Raw genomic sequence first — 22,907 nt, 5'->3', positions numbered from 1 at the left:
GCTGGAACATTAAATATTTTAATTGTTTTTTTGTTTGTTTGTTTGTTTGCTTATTATTTTTACTGCATGAAGCTGAACAAATTAATTCAATAGGCACTGCTAACAGATATACAAAAATTTAACTGGACTGAAGTAATCTATTATAATTGCTATTTTTACATATTTGGGTGGCAATAAAAACAGGGCCAGGTTTACCAAACAGGGCAAATTAGTGTTATAGCGCACTTAAATAAAATTACTCGGGTGATTAACAAAAAATGTGTGCATTAAAGAACACAGACGCAGCCAGATCATTTCCATAATGACCAGCACAATCTACCAAGAGCAGCGCAAATTACCGCCTGCTCTAATACATATATTTTTATGGGGGTGTTAAATAATGGCACAAATACCAGTAATTTGACAAGCACAAACGTTTGTAATTTGCATTGCGTGAATCATTTAAATACGCTCCTCCCATAAATTTTGTGTGTGCAAGGGAAACTTTAATGGAACTCTAAACTCTAAACTCTAATGTCAGGCGCAAAAATAACTGTCCATGCCTTTTCAGTGCCAATTCTTCACTGTGCAATTTCAGTAAATCTTGACATAACTATTTTAATGCCAAAGGATGGTTTGCTATAGTGCAAGCTGTTAGTAAATATGGCCTGCAGCCTTTGATACTAAAGATTTCTGTTTACAGTTTTAACCTGTTTAAAGTTTAATCAGAAATTACCTAAATAAAGAGGCCTGTTTTATTGGTATAATGACTTCATATTACTCAAAAACCTCTCTGGTTTCAGCAAGTCGTCTTCACCACATCTACATGCCAAATGCATTGAGTTGTTGCCATGTGATTGGCTGATTAGCAATGTGTGTTACCAAGCAATTGAACAGGCATACCTAATAAAGTGGCCGGTGAGTGTATTTGCACCATCTTGGAATCTCTAAAGTCTTTGGTCAAGCTGGATGGGATGCTAGAACTGGCATAATAATGTTTAAAGTGCAACAGAACTACAGTGTTTACACTTTTTCAGTGGAATGATCATACAAATAGCTTACCTATGGCTGTATGTTATAGACAGTGCTTTAACATAAAAAATACACTTTTTAGTTTTAAAATATATTTTTTCCTCTACATTACAGTTGCCTACAGACTGTGGTACAGATTGAAAGCTGACCTGATGAGCTGACATGCTCTAGGGACACCTGCTAATGCGTGTCTGTGTGCTGTACATGAACACATGTCTGAGGCCCTGACAACAAGATACCAGAGCAGCAGCTGTTCCTGTCCATATTTTAACATGAGCAGTACAGGAGTTCAGGTGAAATAGACTGTAATGTCCTAGAGTTCAATATGGTGTCCTTTCATGCATTCTAACATGACATATCCAGTTATTTTAACCACCATTTTTTTCAGGGGCAAAATAACTTTTAAAATTAGGGGCTATTAAAATTAGTTAATTATAACTTAATCCAGGCTTTCTAAACGGTAATAGCCAGGAGGAATTCAGGACCATGGACAGCATCAGCACACCAGGTGATTTTTACTACTTTGAACAATACAATGAGAACACATAGACCAGAAGATCATGCAGCTGGAATACATGTGCCGGCTGATGCCACTGAATGCTGACAATAGCAGGAACATAGTGGATAAACATATTCTTTCAACTTACATATACACAGCATTAGCATATTTTTTCAGTGTATTCTGTGTTTGAGTGCATACATTAAAGCATTATAAGAACCAGTTGTTGCTGTAGTGCAATAATTCTGAATTTAAAAAAAAACACACACACACATAAGGAGCAGGCAGAGAAATTAATTTAGAAACTGAGATATTATATGTACCAAATAGACCACCCCACTGTATTCCATCAACAAACATCTTGAGGCATTACTAGGGATAGAATGAGGAAAGGAGAGTTTATTTTTGTAAAAAGAAACTCAAGACATTACATATATTTTAGAAAGAATTCAGAAAGAAAGAAATGCAGAAAAGTAAGAAATGCAGAAAGAAAGAAAGAAAGATGTATTGCAATTTTGTAAAGAAACTCAGTAGACAAATGGTATTTCAATAAGGAAATGCAGAAAGAAATGAAGAAAGACATGCAGAAAGAAAAGTACGCAGTATAAATAAAAGAAGGGATTATTGAAATTTTTGTAAAGAAACTCAATATAGACAAATTATATTATTTCAGATGGACAGATAAACACATAGACAGGTAGATAGAAAAAAAGTGCAGAGTTTCAGAGTAACTGATGATGTGTCCCATAAACACCAGCAGCATGGCTGCCATCAGGACGCTAGTTCCATTATTAGAGAACAATTTTGTGATGCCGATCCTGCCTAAGTGGACTGGAAAGAGAACTCAACACCGAGACTTAATGTGTTTAGACAGTTTCCTAATGGAGCTGAACGGCAGACGTCTGCAGCGCTCTGCTCAGGTTACAGGGCCAGTAAAATACATGCAACTCATTTAGCCAAACCTTTCTTGATGTTTTAAGTAGGTCCTGCAGAGGAACAAAAACATAATCAGTTAACAACAGTGGGGATGACAAAACTAGGACTAGACAATGAACGATCATCATCTTATGACAACATGTTCAAAATAGCCCCAGGTAGCAGAACACGTTGAGAAGATGAGAGAAGAACATTAACTACTGTATGTGCAGAAAATGGACTGTGACTTTAGTTGAAATGTGTTGCCACACTGAAGATGTCACCAACCACAGTCTTTTAAAGGTGATGTCATATCTCAGCGATGATTCACAAGTGAAAAGGGAGTGTCTAATGATTTTAAAGAAACTGGGCTTACATGTGAGAAACCAGATTAATCATAATTGCAATAAAATTGAAATAAAATCTGAATAAGTAATCGCAATGCATCTGAAGTGAAAATTTTCTCCTAAAAGCTTGGTTGAACTTGATATAAAATGCCTGTCATCAGGAATAAAGACAGACAGCCGGGAATAAAGTTCAACTGCAGTGAATAAATCTTCTATGTCTTTTGGCACTGTGTGCACAGATATAATACATTATACTGTGAAACAAACAGCTGTAGCACATGTCAGGATGAGGCAGATAAAGACAGTCCCAGTGTAAAGATACAGCACTAAAACAAGACCCAACAACCTCTCAGTGAAGCTGCCCTAATGGGCGATATTATATTTCACACACACACGCATACACACACTATTTTCATAACTATTAATTAACTCTGACCAGTGCTGCATGTATCTGGAGAACTTGGCCTCAGTTGGCTAAATGTCAGTTCAATTAAACAGTTCTAAATTTGGATCTGATGTTGCCTAGAATCCCATTTGAAATGTAAAATTAATATCATGAGATATTGGATCTTTGTAAGTAATAAAACTGAAGACACTGATGAGGTTGAAAAGCAGAGTGACTGCTGCAGTGATAAAGCACTGCACGTTACTTCAGTTCACTAAAAAGGCTGAAATTACAAGCTAATGACTCCTCATTATCAATTCTCATTTACAGGATTATTTTGGTAGCAAGAAACATGGGTTCGCATTGGAAGGGCTTAATTAAAATAGAAGTCTCAAGAATCTAGTTATTATGCCACATAGAATGACTTGAAAGCTAGAATACTGATTTCCCATGAGGGCTACATTCCACCACTGTCTCATTTTTGACTATGAATCCTGTTCTTCATGTAAAATCATTAAAAACTCAATTGCACACCCTACAACACATATCCACATCACATTTTCAGTAATGAAAATGATGATCACTAATTCACGAGTATACTGTAATTCAGGTGACATATGTCATTATACATATATAATACATCTGAATTTCCTCCCTGCCTGCTTCTTAATTAAGTCATTTATAAAAAATGAATTAATTAATTAATTAAACATTTATTTATTAGAATAGTTCAACTTGTTTGCTGTACTTTATACCATGAAAACTAATTTTGACTTTTAAAGAATATTTTGAAGATTTGGAATATATGAATCATGAGAAATACTTATATGATAATACCATCTATTTATGGCTTTTTAATCCTTTTCATAGAGTCTGCTATAAACCAGTAGACAAGATTAACAAGTAGTAATTTGCAGCTCTTAAAGTGACACCAGTCCAATATTCCTGCCATCTGTTATTCATCTTAATTAAACAACAAAAGAGAAAATCTCTCACCGCTCTTGACTACATCAAGAGTATATTGGTGATGTAACAGTCAGAAAGACCATTACTGTCCGGGTCAACCAGAAGCCGTGAAAAACAGGCAAGTTCATTAAGCGCTTTAAACGGCTAGTCATGCACCATATCTGCTCGACCGATGACGCCATCGCCACTGCCCTCCACTCAGCACTCACACATCTAGACAAAAAAAGACTCATACGTCAGAATACAGTTCATAGACTTCAGTTCAGCATTCAACACAATCATCCCTCAACAGCTCATTCACAAACTGGTCCAGTTGGGGCTCAACACTTCACTGTCCAACTGGCTGTTAGACTTTCTGACTGGAAGACTTCAGCAGTACGGTTCGGCATGTAACACATCCAGCACCATCACACTGAACACTGGGGTACCCCAAGGATGTGTGCTGAGCCCGCTCCTCTTCACTCTGCTGACCCATGACTGCACACCATCACACAACTCCAACCTCTTCTTTAAGTTTGCAGATGACACAACTGTAGTGGGTCTCATTAGCAACAGAGATGAGACAAACTACAAGAGCAAGGTGAGCCGCCTGGCCAGGTGATGCAGTGACAACAATCTCTCTCTGAATGTGGAGAAGATGAAAGAGATTGTTGTTGACTTCAGGAGAGTGCACACTTAACATGGTCCTCTGACCATCAATGGTGCGATTGTGGAGAGAGTTAACAGCACCAAATTCCTGGGTGTTTACATCACAGAGGACCTCTCCTGGACTAACAACACCACAGCACTGGCCAAGAAAGCACAGCAGTGTCTCTACTTCCTCCTCAAACTGAAAAGAGCCAGAGCCCCCGGCCCCCATCATGTGCACCTTCTACAGAGGCACCATCGAGAGCATCCTGAATAGCTGCATCACTGTGTGGTATGGCACCTGCAACGCATCCTGCCAGAAGACCCTTCAATGCATAGTGAGAGCAGCTGAGAAGATCGTTGGTGTCTCTCTCCCCTCCCTCCAGGACATTTATGGAACCCATCTCACCCGCAAAGCCCTCTGCATTGCAGGTAATCCCACCCACCTGACATACAGCTCCTTCAGTCTACTGCCATCAGGGAGGACACTGCAGTGTCTCCAGGCCAGAACCAGCAGACTGATGGACAGCTTCATTCATCAGACTGTCAGAAAGCTGAACTTCCTCCCGATCTTGACCGCCCCCCCCCCCCCCTCTTTTGCCCGAGGCACCACTGAACTCTGAACTCCCTGCCCTTCTTTGCCCCCAGCTCCACATCCCCAGGTCCTTCCACTCCCACTAACAAACTGTGACCTGCACCAGACACTTTGGGCAGCATTGGTCTGCTCACTAACTCATTCAACATTTTATCTGCACTGTTTAATTCACTGATTCACTATCTGCCATGTGCCATTTGCTGCTTTATTTAATTTTCAATTTTTAAAGCATTTTTATTCTCTGTTTTTAGTGTTATCTGTATGCACTAACGGTCTGAGAGTAATGTAATTTAAATTCTATGTATGCATGTGTTGTACATGTGGAAGAATTGACAATAAAGCAGACTTTGACCTTTGTTTAATAAGAAGAAATATATATTTCATATACATAGTGAAAAATATGCAGTGTTTTTATATATTTGATTACTTTACAGGCTACAGTGTACAGCGAAAATAACAGAAATAGAAGAGGAAATGGTGAGGTGGAGGGATGCCAGAAGAATTGTGGTTGAGACACACAAATACTGCTGCTTATATACAGTAGGCTCATATGATAATTGACAGGACTAAATGATAAGGTTTTAACCAGTTTTTTTATTTGTGAATATAGTGAATGTAGCTACTGCAGTATGAGGAAGGTGACATTGAAGGAATGAAAGAGATGATAATTTGCATAAAGAGCAAATGTTCTCTGAGCACATATCTGGCATTTAGTTAGTGTTAAAATCCAGATTTCATTTGTGCTGTGTTGTTATGCTTCACCTAAAACCAAATGCAAAATATTAATGTTGCTATGTCATGAATAAATGGTACAAGGGGTTTAAAACACAAAGCATGTATCACATCACCAGCTGAATTATACTGACCCTTCATTAATAAGCTCTTTTCACCTTCTAGTTATTTTGTCAAGCTTTCCAACAAGCACTTGATCTGCTGTCTGCACTGTAAGTAAATGAACTCAGGAATAAATGAATAATGATTTCATAATCCTGCCTTCTAATCATTAAAAGTAAATGACATAACAGAATAATAAGAATGATAATAGGGTAATAGGATAACCCTAAAAAAATACAGTGCAAATGAACATCCTGACTTTCAACATTGACCTGATTGAATGAAAGCCTTCACAGATACAGATACATTTCTCAGTACACATAATGGATTGACTTAAGTCAATGTAAAGTACTGAAAGGCACGCTGAAATTATATCGTTCAAAAGATTGGAATCAATACGATTTTTTTTCAAGAAATTAATACTTTTAAATATAATATTTCTAGCAAGGTAAGGCAAGTTTCAAGACATGCCCTTATTGTGAAATCACTGCTGGGTAGAGATACAAAACCACTAATCATGACAGTGACTGATAAGAGCAGAAATAAAACTATTTTGCTGATCAGTGCATCACATTGTAAAACGTAATTAGATAGAACTATTAAGACATGGAGTTATGGGTACATTTTGCTTAATGTTCACATAACATCCATCTTATGAAAAGGTATCTGATATGTTGATAGTATGCTTCTTTGACAACACAAATCTTGTACACGGCATCTAATTATGCAGTATCTGACCAAAGAAACTGTGCAAATATTAAATGCAGACACCTCATAGTATGGCGGTAAACCAGTGTCATATGCAGATTCATTATTTCTAACTGCCAATCAAATAGATTTTTTAGCTTTAATAATCCTTTATGTCAAACATACAAGTAAAAACTTGCACACATATTGTATGTTAAGGGAATGTTAACAATGCATTTTCATGCTAGTCTATTCGGCTGAACTACTGAACAAGACTGGACTGGAGAATACAATTTCCTTCTAAGAAATATCATGTATATATTACACTGAATCTTAAATAACTACAAAGGAAGACCTTCATCTTTTTCACAGAAATACTACCCTAGATGAGAGTTTATTAGCTCTCTTTAAAAATATATTAGAACAAATCTGACATTTAAGCAGAACAAAGGGCTTGTGCTGCTGTATATTTGTTTTACTTAAAAGATCAGATGAATCAGTCATGGAAACATCTGTAATAAAAATTATTCAAAAACACTGTTTCAAATAGTGTTAATTAACTGTAAGTAATTTAGAATGATTTGAGAGAAACATTCTGAATCAGACCAATTCATTGCTAAAAGTCATTTCAGTGGTCAACAACATATCTCACCAGAAAAGAAGGTTATGAGTGAATAACAACTATTCATCACACAAAGCTACTGTATGGTTTTAGAAGACTGTATTTAAGATAGGCCACGTTAATGATTACGATTATAATTATGGTGCTTGTGCATAATTTTTGAAGCTTGAAAGCTCCAGTCCTCACATCACTCAAATTATTTTGCAGATATAATAAGGTAATTCTGATTATAGAGTTTTCATTTTTGAATTAACTATCACTTTAACAATTGCTGAAATACAGCAATTACAGTTACAGCAAATAGAGTTCCACTAGACTAGAGAATATTCTGACTTACACTGATTGAAAAAGTCAATAGAGCAAGCAAACAGTTCCTGCTGTTAGACTCAAAAAATCTCTGAGCTTTCCCAATAAGATGCATTGCCTAAACATATTTTCCCATGAGATTCTGTAAGAATGTTTTCAGATTCAGCATATGTTATGAATTCCCAACTCACTTGCATGAAATATCTGGAAAAGTATTCAGGCCAAATCACAAAAACAAAGCTGGGTGTTGTTCATCTCCTCAGAATCCAAAGATGGTCACAAGCCCCACACTAGTGATGCGCGGGTCGGCTTTATTTCCAAACCGGCAGGTCCCGCTTTTCGGAAATTATTTGGCCCGCCCCAACCCGCCCCGCAAATAAAGTAAAATTTCTTTACCCGCCCCGACCCACCCCACGCATCAGGGACATCATGGAAGTTACGTTGCTACTCAGACATTCGAATTGTAACCTTATCAAAGAACCCAATAAAATATGAAAATATTCCAAATATTTAATATAGGCTACAGGGAATGACACTAGTGATGGTTCGTTCGTGTTCCATTAGTTAATGTTAGTTAACTACTTTAGTTAACATGAACTAAGCAAGAACAATCCTTCTACAGGATTTATTCATCTAATGTTAATTTCAACATTTACTAATGCATTATTCCAATCAAATGTTGTGCTTGTTAAGTAAGGGATAATGTACATCCAGCCGGTTGTTTTCGCAGAATAAACCCCGACAGGGAGATCAAAACCCCGACATGAAGCCTAGGGGTCTTGTATCAGCCTGAAGGGGTTTATTCTGCAAGAACAACCAGCTGGATGTACATTACCCCACTTATTACATGGCTACTTTCCACATAAGTAAATAATTAGATGCAAAATATTGATTTGAGTTGAAATATTTGAATGCAAAGCTTCTGTAAAGACGGACATTTAAGGGGAATGGTGCAGTCAAACCATTTATTACACAACATTTCACCACAAAATAATTAAGACAATAAAATAATTAAGTCAATAAAATTTTAAAACCTTACCAGTTTGTTAGTTCTCTTATAATCCATTACAGCGTACAAAACAATCGTAGCAAAATGGCAACAGCTGCGTTTGTATGAAATGAGAGTTAGTCCGCAATACCAGGAAGACATAATTAAACAATTGTACACCAATTTTAAGTGAGTTTTAATATTTTATTAGCTAAACAAACACAAAACTTCCAGCTTGAAAAAAATTGTTCCAACAAGAGTACAGCACCAACTGCTGTTACCCGGATGAGCCTGTGTTATTAGCTTTTACAGGTTGTTATTGAGAGATAACATACCTTGGAATGACACGACTGACCAATCAGAATCAGGTATTCCACAGAGCCATGTAATAACATTAGTTAATTCACTGTGAATTAGCATGAACAAACAGTGAATAACTGTATTTTCATTAACTAACATTAACAAAGATTAATAAATACAGTAATAAATATATCATGTTAATAAATACATTAGCTAACATTAACTAATGGAACAATATTCTAAAGAGTTACCATTATTTACATTGTAAGTGTGACTGTGCTATAGAGAGAAAGTGTAATTATGCCACATCATTATAGGTTTCAAAACACAGAGGACACATCAAACATGCTGCTTCAGCATGAGACATTCAGAGTGCTCACAGACAGCTGAGCTATGGGCTTTACATAAATTAAGGGTACGGAGGCAAAGAAAATCAATTGGTACAAACTGAAGTCACAGTTAATGTTCAATTGAAAACAGAAATTTTACGGACTCTGATAACACACTGTCATGTCATACTGTCATGTCAGATGTCCAACAACCATACACTTTATCACTGCAGACAACTCGTGATAAACACACTGTGTGCTTCATATGGGCCAAATGCCAACTTCCTCTTCTCTGTTAATCATCATGTTACGACATAAAGATTACAATAGACAGAGATGGTATAATGAAAGAGCATGTGGAAATATGTTTTGTGTGTGTGTGTGTGTGTGTGTTTGAGAGATATAGGTGAATGTAGGAAGATAAATATAAAAACATTAAAGCTACAGGGCATGAGAAATTCCTTTTCTTAATTTCAGTGCCGTAGCATAAATCTTCATTTCTCTCAGCTTACATCCTCAAATAATTCCTTCTCAATTTAATTTACACTGCTCTTTCCACAAGATGTATGGCTCCAAAGCAGCTTTACATAGAATAATGCCTTACAATCTTTAATGACTGAGACGAAGGCAAAATTAAGATGATTAGTCAGAATGAGGAAGAAACCTTGGCAGGAACCAAGACTCAGCTGAGTCATCGTCATCTGGTAACCAAATACTGAAACATCCTGTAAACCCTTCACACACTTCATCTTTGTGCATGTGCAAAAAAACTGTGTATCAATTTGATATATTGAAACCACGTTTATTATAATGAAGAACTGTGGAAGACCTCTTTGTCATAGTTATCTCTAAATCAAGGTGTGAAGACAGAAAAAGCATCAGAGAAGCAAAGTTGGTTATAAATTCTCAGATCTTTGGCATTTTAAATGAGTATCTGCTGCACAAATGTTAAACCTCTTTTAAAATTAGCAAAATTCGTTTGCTGCAAATTGCCTCATGCTGTCTTGTGAGAAGTTATGAAGCTATTGTCTAAATGTTTTAATGCCAATGAGCCTATTGAGAATGACTCTCTCCTATTTTAAAGGTATAAAGCTATTTATTTAGCAGCTTCACAGAACATAGAAAAGGCAAGATTGACAAGAAAAAAAAATCCCTCTAAAAAAAAATCAATGCAAACCATTACTGAATATATGTAAAAAAAAAATAATAATAATAATAATAAAAAAACATGAGATATACATACCAATAAACAAAGAATAAACACTACAATATCAATCTTTTACAATACGTTGTGTAATGTATTTCTGAGAATGCCAATGCTGGACCGCTCAGACCGCTTAGTTGCGCCATACTGCCACAACTTCAACTCTATTGCGATTCAATCTATGAATCTATGCTTCATTAATAGTTTTTCAGTTACTTTATTGCATAACATTTAGAAATACATAAAAATACATACAAATAAATAAATAAATTTGTAAATGAAATAAATCTTTAAAATTTATATATATATATATATATATATATATATATATATATATATATATATATATATATATATATATATATTAAAGATATGTAATTGTGTCTATTTCTGACCAAAAAATACAAAATACAAAAATGTTTAACTCTACTATGGCAGCAAACACCTCTGACATCTTTATCATGAAAATGTCTTCTAACATTATGAAAAAAATGGAAGAAAAGTTTCCTGTAATTACCAAAACGTACCTCAAATACTAGCAAAACCTAAAATATTTAAGAACTATGACTCAATAGTGCCAACCATTCTGACCGCCTACACACCACAGTGGCCAGTTCTAGCCCACACTTGAATTTATTAAGGACCGTCTCTGCCAGTTCTAGTCTCAGCTAGCTGACCATCCTGATGGATGCCACTGGCAGTTGAATCAAGTATCACAAAGCCAGGGCTTTGACTCAACAGCATAAGGTCCGGTCCACATTGCAGCTTATTTAGGCCAAAAATGGCCCAGTTAGACAGGCAGGGATTCAACTGAAATGTAATACGTCATTTAGTCCATTTCATTTATCATAAATACTTTAGACCAGAGTAAAAGACTTAAAACTAGACATGAATAAATTTACTGCAAATGGTTGTAAAGAAAATGTGTAATCAGAGTAATCATAATTGAGTCAGCCAATCAGACTGAAGCTTGCCAGACTGAGAAAGTAGTATTTTTCAGTTTTGTGTGTAATATGCTCCAGACAGTTAGTGAACAGACTGTGGGTGGTCTGTGGGTGATTGAATATATTTCTAACTAAAACTAGCTGAACATCCTGACGGCTGCCTGCCACAGACAGGAAAAGAATCACCATGGACTTACTGAAGCCTGCCACAGCCAGGATGAGTGTCACCACAATGGAGATCCAGGACACCCACAAAGCTTTCTTCCTGTAACTCTGAGCTTCGTGAGGCTTCAGGCGCATGCTGCTCTCCAAGAGTCCTGTCAAAAGAGTAAATAAAACACTAGTTAAAGGCCATTATACAATTAAATTAAGTGCACTAGGAGAACAAACAACAGGGGCTGATTATTTACTTACTGGACCGTGACAGGCATTGAGCCTGAGGGTAGCAATATTAAAGAGCTTTGTGTCAGACGCAAAGATGAGCAGAAATGAATCTGCACTGTCAGAGGGGCATTGGATCGGTTTAATCAGCAGAGCAAAATGGTTTCAATAAGATTTAGATGCCACTAAATTATGTTTATCATGTATCAAGTCACAAAAGATATGACTTTAAATGCTGTTCGCGAGTGGCCCTGGGAGATCTTTAGCTATTGGAAAATGAGACAACGATGAAAGCCTGTTTCCACCTCAGAGTCAAATAACAAAGAGTCAATTAAACATGTAAAACATGTATTTGGGACGTTATATATCAGAATGACTTTATATCTTGCTGTTTGACTTCATATCACATGCCAGTTTTGTACTAAGGTTTGGAATTGGTAAGATTTGATTGTTTTTGACAGAAGTATGTTATGCTCACCAAGGCTGCATTTATTTAATTAAGATACACTGAAATTCAATATATATATATATATATATATATATTTTTTTTTTTTTTTTTTTTTTTTTAATATGTTTTATAACATAGATTATTCCAGAAACAGAAACCTTCTGTAATATTATAAATGTCTTTACTGTAACTTTTGATAAATTTACCACATCTTTAAATAAAAGTATTAAATCTTACTGACCCCAAAATGTTGAATGTCTCAATATTTTAAACTTTGGCTCTCACTTATCTTTTTATTTTTCACTCTGAGGCATAAACATCATGTTTATGTTAGCTTTGCTGTTTAGCTTTGAAATGCAGTTCCCTGAGTGTGGGAAACTACATCTGTGTCCCTCAAAACAGTCTTTATCAAGACTTTATTAGAGATAAACTCTCCACGACAGGTCACTAATTTAATCCATGAGTGTAATTATGAATAAGTGAACAGAATCAGCAGAATCTGATGACTGTCTATTGTATAGCCTCCAATCAATGATTATATTGTGCTGTGTTTGCCAAAGAGGTGAAATTCAAATATGCCTCTGTCATCTGTTCTAAATGAATGGCAGCTATGTCATGGTGACAGTGGGTGGCTGTGTTTATCTTCCCCTATGCTCACCAAACTGATCTGTCGGCCTGTGGAAGTCACATGTTGAGGGTCATGAGCACAGAGTCAATAGGTGGTCAGTCAGTGTGATTGTAGGAACTGAAAAACAGAGCTGGGGAATGTGTCCACTCACATGATTTATTTCATCAGTCAGGATCGCAAGCATATTTTGCTCTCACACAAATGTAACCCATAAGTTCCAAACTATTTTAATTCCGAACCAAAAACACACTCCAGTTAAGCTGAACTTTGTTCTTACTGATCTATTAGAAACCTTTACACACAGTGCTCAGTTTGTATTTTCCCATGCAAACTCTAGACCATAGACACATAAAATGAGCCACAACTCAACATAAAGGTCTTGCCCCATCTCCGTCTGTCTGTTAATCATGTGGAAGAAGGACATCCACATGACCCAGCATTTCACCCATGCTTAATAGGGTTTGCATGAAAGAGAGAAACATTCTTTTTAGTGGATTAAAGGATGTCGGCTAAAAGATTAGCTTTTGATTCAACTTGTAGGAAAAGCTGTAAGTGGAATTAAGCCATTTTTGGCATTAATGATGTTACTTAGAAAAACAGGATATGCTTCTCTTTATAAACAGATTTTTTGGACAAAAGGGCTGCATGTCCAAATGCAATGAATAAATATGAAGAAACTGTTTTTAATCCATATTATTTTAATAATCAATTGTGACCCCCTTTGTTTATCATTGGGATTAAGTAGAAAAATTATAAAAATCTGATTGTGTTCATAGAACATAAGACAGCACTGCCAACAATTGTGACTGCCAACTGGCCCTGGCAGCCTAAAGTTTCTACTTGCTTTATGTGCCAAGAATTCACTGAAGGCTGCCAATTCATTTCTATCCTAAACTAGCTGTCCATCCTAATGGCTGCAACTGCTGGTTTAAGTAACTGAAAGTCTTGAGCAGACAGACCTTATTTGAAATGTAGACATGATACCAAAATAGTAAACTAGCATACATTTTCAAAATATAATTAAATAATCCAAGTGCTGAGAATGTAAACTACAGACTGCTGCTTTTAATTAAAACTCCTGTTTTTGCTTCATCTTTAAATTTTATTTCTCTCAGGCTTCTTAGTCTCATTCTAATGCCCTCACAATTTCACCGGAATTTAAAGGTTTTATAAATTATTCAGTGGCTCAAACTGATTGCACAGGGGGTGCTGCAGCATACAGTCAGGCTCAGATCCTGCAGGTGCAGAGACTAATGCTGCTTCAAAAGTAGAAGTGCTGATATGAGATCAGATGCACCTCTGAACAGCTCCACTGGAGGTAATGAATCAGTGTAGATCCAGCTTGAGGAGTAGCAGAAACAAAGTTTCCAGTCTTTTACAGCAAAGACATAACCATCATAGATGGCCAGATAGTAAACTACAATATTTGTTTACTCCAAATGGTTAGAGTTTTGTCAACATGCAAGTTAACAAAAGCTTAAACGGTTGTGTTTTACTCACCCTCGAGGCATCCTAGGTGTATTAGACTTTCTTCTCTTTAGACGAATCCAATCTCAGTTATATAAAAAATTGTTCTGGCTATTCCAAGCGTTATCATTGCAGTGGGTGGGTGTTTCTGTTCAACAGTCACAAGACGTCAAATAAAGCATGCGCATCCATAATAAAAAGTACCTTTGGGGCATGAATAAAGGCCTCCTGTAGCAAATCCATTCGTTTTTCTAAAATATCTATAAATATCTTCCTAAAATATCCATATTTCAAACATAAAAAACACTTTTCTTCCAGGCGGATGATGCAGCATGTATGCGCAGCACACACCTCAGAGATATGTTAGTTTCACTGGTTTGTTTTCAGGAGCAAAGGAAGCAAAGTTTCCTTACTTTAGCAAAGTAAAACCAGTCTCCTCTTGGCTTACACTGAAATCCTGCACCATTTTTCTTTACAAATCTTAAGTCTGTACTTCTAGTTTATGACCGTCATTTTGTGTTGTTCTCTCTCCATGGTCATCATTAATCACGTAACGCCGACGTCCATCTGCAGAACGGCTTCCGCATACCACAGTTAAACCTAACCCTAGGGTTGTGAGTTCAAATCTTGGGCCGGCAATACCACGACTTAGGTGCCCTTGAGCAAGGCACCGAACCCCCAACTGCTCCCCGGGCGCCGCAGCATAAATGGCTGTCCACTGCTCCAGGTGTGTGTTCACAGTGTGTGTGTTTTCACCGCTCTGTGTGTGTGCACTTTGGATGGGTTAAATGAAGAGCACGAATTCTGAGTATGGGTCATGCTTGGCTGAATGTCACATCACTTAAGAATGCATACGTTTGTTGCAATAATAAAAAAAAAACATTTTGTATAAAATTCTGAGATTTGATGAAAATACACACACATACGATTTTCATTCACTTGAATCCTGACTACAACTATTTTGAACAACAAATTTCTAACCACGTCAACACAAACACAGTAGCCTAAACAAAGGTATGAGAATATCAAATAAACAACTTCTTATAAAGATTCATATGTATATATACTAATTAGTTACACAGAAATTGATAATAAATAATTTTGTCGTAGCCAAAGGATTGTCCGAAATACTGGAGAAAATCGCACCGTGACGCAGCCTACAAGCATGCCAAGTCAAATCACTGCTGAAGACAACATTGATTTATATAGTAACAAAGTTTATGATGATAACATAAGGAACGAAATATAGTCTATGCGATACATTACAATATCCACAAAAAAATTTTTTCCAAACATGAAACTTATGGAGCCGCTTGTGGTGAAGTGTCAAACAGACTCAATGAGACACAGAGCGCGACGACGAAACTGAATGAAACAAATCAAGCCGTTCCATTGAAACAGACAGAACAATATTTTATATAATAAACAATGTCCATCTATTCCCTTACGAGCTAAACCTATTTTGTTGTACTATAAGGATGCTTAGTCTGTCTCTGTTCTGTTTTTTAAGTTAAACTGCGAGTGTTTTGTGCTCACCTGAATTATTAATAGGCTAGCTTCAAGAGCGCGCGCCTGCGTGCTCCACTGGACCGCAACCTTCTCCAGCCTTTCAGTTTTATTCACATGCATTCCAAATAAATTACTTTAAAGAATCTCATTGTGTTTTAAATACATTTCTCAAACAACTCCAAAAAAGTGCAGCTCGATCTGTTGTATGTTAGAGAGATGAGGTGCGTTTACCTTGGCCCTCAACGCTATCTGTGATTTTCATCTCCTGGTCCCGGTCCATGTTAAAAGGATCGTCCTGGCTCCCTCTTTTGGGTAGGTTCGGATCCTGGGCAGCGGCGCATTGTCCGTTTCGCACAGCCGACGGGTCAACAATAGTCGGATTAGGAACAGGGCATGGATCAGAAGTCGTACTGTCTGTCATGTTTGTTTGCATTCTCTAATCAGATGAAGCCCTCAATATATGATCTCACGTCGAAGTGCGACGCGCAGCCATCCAGTGGCAGCATTAAGGGTAGTGGAGCAGAGATGCGGAGATAAACGCAATCTGCCCAGCATCAGCAACGGACCCCCACCACACCCTCCCACCGAGAACAACTCCAATCCGAGCGCAAGAATTGCAGCCACCCAAATGTAATTTGACGTGCGGATGAGGAAGATTTTTTTTTTATCGCTGTCTGGTTTCAACATATGACTTTTGCACAACATCTGATCGAGGAGATAAAGCTGCATAGCCTGTGACTTGAGAAACGATCTTGTCAGGTGAATTTGACAGGGTACCTGCCACAGCCTAGCTGTCTCCAACCTTCAGTCAGATAACCTTATATTATAGGCTAATGATTTTATTTTTCCGTTTTATTCTATTCATTCAAATCTAACAGCAATATCTCCCACGTGTTTTAGGCTAAATACAAAGCGTGATTCAATCTGATATCTATAACACAATTGTGATACTGATTTACAGAAGTAGTATAACAAGTTAATATTTTATTAACTTAGGTGCGTTCAACGTTGTTCCACATTTCCTTAGCCCACAATGGGTTTGAGTTGGTCTGAGCAGTTGACCAACAGAAAGCTGCTTCGTTTAAAAGTGAATTCATTTCCCCCCCGAAATTATGGAGAAAAGTTGGCCTCGCATATTTGCTATATTCATTCACAGCGAACGAAAATACCTCCTAAAGAATCCAAAGCGCCAAGTTTGGCAGGTTACCAAGCAACGGACAGGATTTAAATTAAGTGGAACGGAGCAACAGTAACTTTTTCCCTCTTTGCTCAAACCTTCTGTAAGGCTCATGATCCAGTCCGGGATTTCCATTTTCTCATTAGTGAAATAAACCCGCTCCAAACGATGAACAGGGTTCGAGGGACAACTGATGGTAGTTCCATTATCGCTCTCTGGTGAGATAAACCCGCTCCAAACTGCAGTCAACAGTCACACACAACTTCGTTTCCAATTCCGATAGAAAACAATAAATCTAAACAAAATGACTCTGTGAAAAAAGACACTATGCGAATTCCAAATGGTGTTTTTGCGCACTGAAGGACACCGCCAAGACTTTATAGCCCCGCCCTTTTCAGTGTTCCACTCGTTGTCTTTTGTCTTCCACACAGAGGTGGGTCGAGTACCCAAAAGCTACTCAATTAAAAGTAAAAATAATCGTCTGAATAGCTGCTTGAGTAAGAGTAAAAAAGAAAGGTGTGTGTATGCTGGTCATATAATTAGAATATCATCAAAAAGTTGATTTATTTCACTAATTCCATTCAAAAAGTGAAACTTGAATATTATATTCAATCATTACACACAGACTTGTATATTTCAAATGTTTATGTCTTTTAATTTTGATGATTATCACTGACAACTAAGGAAAATCCCAAATTCATTATCTCAGAAAAAAAGAGGCTGGCTGTTCACAGAGCTCTGTTTTCAAGCACATTAATAGAGAGGCGAAGGGAAGGAAAAGATAGGGTAGAAAAAAGTGGAGAGGATTGTTAAGCAAAACCCATTCAAAAATCTGGGGGAGATTCATTAAGAGTGGACTGCAGCTGGAGTCAGTGCTTCAAGAATCACTACACACAGACGTATGCAAGACATGGGTTTCAGCTGTCGCATTCCTTGTGCCAAGCCACTCTTGAACAACAGACATTGTCAGAAGCATCTCACCTGGGCTAAAGACAAAAAGGACTGGACCTGCTGCTGAGTGGTCCAAAGTTATGTTCTCTGATGAAAGTAAATTTTGCATTTCCTTTGGAAATCAGGGTCCCAGAGTCTGGAGAAAGAGAGGAGAGGCACACAATCCACGTTGTTTGAGGTTCAGTGTAAAGTTTCCAAAGTCAGTGATGGTTTGGGATGCCATGTCATCCGTTGGTGTTGGGTCACTGTGTTTTCTGAGTTTGTTGCAATAATAAAATGCAGTCGTATACCAGAAAGTTTTAGAGCACTTCATGCTTCCTGCTGGTGACCACCTTTATGGAGATGCAGATTTCATAGAGTGCCAAAGCTACCTGGTTTAAGGACCATGGCTTAATTGGCCAGCAAACTCGCCTGACCTTAACCCCATTGAAAATCTATGGGGTATTGTGAAGAGGAAGATGCGATATGCCAGACCCAACAATGCAGAAGAGCTGAAGGCCGCTATCAGAGCAGCCTGGGCTCTCATAACACCTGAGCCGTGCCACAGACTGATTGACTCCATGCCACGCCGCAGTAATTCAGGCAAAAGGAGTCCCAACTAAGTATTGTGTACTGTACATGCTTATACTGTCATGTTCATATTTTTCAGTTGGCGAAGATTTCAAAAATCCTATCTTCGTATTGGTCTTAAGTAATATTCACATTTTCTAAGATACTGAATTTGAGATTTTCCTTAGTTGTCAGTTATAATCATCAAAATTAAAAGAAATAAACATTTGAAATATATCAGTATGTGTGTAATGAATGAATATAATATACAAGTTTCACTTTTTTTCAGTGAAATAAATAAACTTTTTGATGATATTCTAATCATATGACCAGCACCTGTATATATAGGCTATATACAGCCTAGAATACACACACAGCCTTTCAAAATATTTGTAATTTTTTAAATTTTATTTATTTCAGTGATGTCATTTTCAACAGCCTTCACGCTGGTCTTCAGTCTCACATAATCATTACAATATGATGATCTATTATCAATGCTATTCTTTTTAGCTTTCTATCATCAAAAAATCCTGTTTGAGAAAAAATCCTGTTTGTTTGAGAAAATGTCCCAGCCACAGTATCCAAAAAAATATTAAGTAGCAAAAACTGTTTCCAACACTGGTAATAAATCAATATATTGATATCTGATCATATTACTCTGAAAGCTGGAGTAACAGCTGATGAAAATTTTCATTACTGAATTTAATTATATTTCAAATAGGGCTGGGCCAACGCTATATCATGACCACTTCGTACATAGCCTATTTTAAGGAGGTGGCTAATTCCTCACCCGTACAATTTTGTCTCTCGCAGTGACTGGTCGTGTTGCCTTCACATCGATAATATCTATCATTTTTGTGTAACTTACCACGAATAACTGTAATAACTGAACGCGACTGAAACCAATGCTCAACATTTTGCTAATCATTAAACCATTACTCTGCCTCAGAATCCTGTCCAAAATTAGTTTCATGAGGTGCCTTCGTGCAAAAACGCTGCCTGCAAAGTCAATGCCTGATGCAGCAGCAAGGCGACAAGTCACCTGCCTAAGTTATCGGATGCAGCCACTGTATAAAATCCTAACCCCACCCCTAAACCTACCCATAACTAGGTTTAGGGGTAGGGTTTCTGGTTTTTATACAGTGGCAATGTATCTCAAACCCCTTGCACACTGCTGCACACCGTTTCCAGGAAACAAGTCGTTCAAAACGTTGTGCACTGGTTTGAGCTTGAACTTGACCCTACTGGCTTGGGATGGGTGTCATCACGTGTCTTAACCAATGAGAGCATTTGGGGTGGCAGGAATAATATTCCTCTTGCTCTCGCTCAGCCCAGTGGAGTGCTTCATTTTTTAAAACTTTTTTGGTTTATTATTTTGAGTCGTCTGGGACACGGTAACACACGGCCCTCCTATAATATATTGGTTTACAAATCTATCACTTTTTGACGGTCAGAAATGTTCACTCAATCATGCTGCATGTATCAAAAGTTCAGCGCTGCAACACTTCATGCGTATCACACCCGAGCCCAACTGGACCGTGCTCTGGCCCACCTCTTCCAACCGAGCCAGGGCTGGCTAAACAAACCACGCTCGAGCTTGGCACGGAGCATCACACTAGTCAAACACACTTGGATTTTTAGTTTATATATTTTAAACATTATTCATTATTATTCGCATATGTGTAAATCAATAAAACTGAACAGACTGTCAACAATGAAAAGGTTTCCAGCTTGTAGCGTCTGTTGCCATACCCCAAGTAACCGCTAGAGGACACTGCTGTGAAGGATGTAAAGTAAATGGATAAGGCAGGGCTGATAATTCCTGAATTCATTGAAATACTCCTGAAAGATTGCATGCAGCAGTCTCTCCTTATGAATTTTCAAACCTTATTTTTGTGTTTATTCATTTTTAACCATTGGTATTGCATGCAAATGACTGCCATATATTTCTTAAGTTACAAAGACATTAATTTGTTCTGACAATAAGCTCTTGCAGACAAGCTAATACGGGTTGGTGTGTCTCTTCTCAGGGGTTTTCATTAGGCCATTTCAGAAGACAGGACAGGGGTGGGAATATTTGTCTTCTGTTTCACACACTGCTGAACATTCACAACTACACAAGGGGTGAAGATTTCATTAACAAGGTTGTCAAATCTTCAGGCCTACAATTTGGGCTCTCATTATCAGCAGACTGATATTCATAATCATATTGTACCAAAGGAACGGTCTGACCTGAAACAGGTAGACTGCTTAAGGAGAGAAAGTTATCTTTATATAATGTGCTATCCAATGTTAACCGAGATTACCTTGCTCGTAACATTTTTCAACAGTTTTTCATTATTTAACATTTCCTTGTTTCTTCAGACAAGCTTCTAATTGCCCTGCTGGATTTTAATATATTTTGGTCAGTTTTAATGTGTTCTGTTTCCCCCCATCATTTAATATACTGAAAACGAAGAAGATACCAGCTGGACACAAAGAGTTCTGCATGGTTAGCCATAGATCCAGCTGGTATGAGCGCTTACAGACAGAAAGCGTGAGTGTGTGAGAGTATGTTACGACCTCCATGAGGAATGAGTGGGCAGCAGAGACAGATCTGATCCTCCACTCAGAACAGGAGGATGTTTAAGCATCTGCCAGCTTCTTTTATACCTGCAGGCCTTTAGAGTAATTGGATTGTTCTGTACTGCGCTTCAGCTGGTGTCTCAGGTGGTTTCAGGTCTACTCGGATACTCAGCTTATTCTGTTCTCCAGTGCAGTAGGAAGAACTCTAAAATGGATCCACTGAATAAGCATAAGAATAATGCTTATTAAAACATTTTGATGTGTGTCACTGTAGCAGCCCAGTTTTTTGCATTAATTCCTCTTCAGGGTCCACTGCTTTTCTTTTCAAAATGAGCAAGACTTCCTAGAAAGCACGCATTCTTGACAATATTGGCAGGAAAGAAGTGCTTTTGTGTGTGGAAAAAGAGGACAGCAGGCCTTCCCTGCACTCCCTGTCTGAGCAGCTGTAGAGCTCCACATGGGCTTTAGCTTCAGTAAAATGTCAGACTAAAACCCATTCACCTTGAGCGCGATAATACGGCTGCTGCATATATAAACACACCCGAAGCTGTGTCTTAAAACATAATGTACCTTGTAATAAATGAACAACAATATAGACTAAATAAGTGCAATAATTTTCATCCTAATTTACCACTCTTATTCTCTGCACTTCAAGATGAACATTGACTGCTGATGCTTGTCATGCTAAAAACTTTGCACCTCCTTCCTGACTAAAGTCCACTGCATTGAATTACTGTATGTATTTGACCTTTTTCCACACTGCCGCCAAGTGGCTGAAAATACATAGTGCCATGTGGCTATGTGAAAATCAGTCCATAGGCACAGAAATGTCAGATTTGGCTCATTTTTACCTTTTAAAAACACAGCATGGATTTGTGTGTACAAGGGAGAAGCTAAAATGATGGAAAAGGATGGTATGTGGAAGTGGATGGAAGTGAGCAGGAAAACTGCTGGGATGCAGATGCTTGGATGGACAAGTATGGTAAAGACAGTAAAGCGGTGGTTACTTCTCAGTGATTTTTTTTTTAATCAAATAAATAAATATTTTATATCTAAAATACTTATCTACATTTACATTATCTTCAGACCACTTAAACTTTAGTGTATTGTTATATCTATTACCGAGATTTGTTTTAATTTTTTTTAGGAGTGACAGTACATGCCCTTTCCACTTACCACTCCACTTTTCCATGACGTTCAGCTACTGTAACAAAGTATAATAAACGATGACGTATTAAAGGATTCTCTTTCTTGCAAGATAAAATAATGTTAGGCACAGATTACCCATTTCCACTGGGGGAACGGGAGCCATTAATTGAATCCATGGATGAGTTTGATAGTTCACTAAAGGTAAGATAAACCGCTATCCATCTATCCATGTCTGTCTGTCCATCCGTCCGTCCGTGTTAAACAGTTGTCATAAAGCCCTCATTTATTTTCTGAAAAGAACAAATGTATATAATAAATAGTTAACAATTTTTTTTTTACTTATTATTATTATTATTATTATTATTAGCATTTCCCTTGATATCATCGCCTCACACTCCATCCCACTAGGTGGCAGAATATGCACCAAAAGCTGGTTTGCCAACCACCACAAAACCTCAAAATAAGAAAGTAAACTACAGTTCCCAGCAGAAACTTGTGAGACGTACGTCAAAGACTTTACGTCG

General features: G+C 37.5%; 1 protein-coding gene across 1 annotated transcript in view; it reads right to left on the bottom strand.

The window, feature by feature from the left end:
* The window catches only part of LOC113109322 (transmembrane protein 163), a 29,490-nt gene extending 12,964 nt beyond the window's left edge, over positions 1–16,526 (bottom strand). The window contains exons 1-2 of the mRNA XM_026272940.1: positions 16,224–16,526; positions 11,757–11,876 (exon numbers count right to left, since the gene is read on the bottom strand). Coding sequence (XP_026128725.1) covers positions 11,757–11,876; positions 16,224–16,425 — 322 coding nt within the window. The 5' untranslated portion in view covers positions 16,426–16,526. The remainder of the gene's footprint in view (positions 1–11,756; positions 11,877–16,223) is intronic.
* Between the last annotated feature and the right edge of the window lie 6,381 nt (positions 16,527–22,907).

Source organism: Carassius auratus, chromosome 9, assembly GCF_003368295.1.
Source record: "Carassius auratus strain Wakin chromosome 9, ASM336829v1, whole genome shotgun sequence".
Classification (NCBI taxonomy): domain Eukaryota; kingdom Metazoa; phylum Chordata; class Actinopteri; order Cypriniformes; family Cyprinidae; genus Carassius; species Carassius auratus.
Note: the sequence above shows the minus strand (reverse complement) of the source record. Positions and strands in the feature narration are given on the sequence as shown.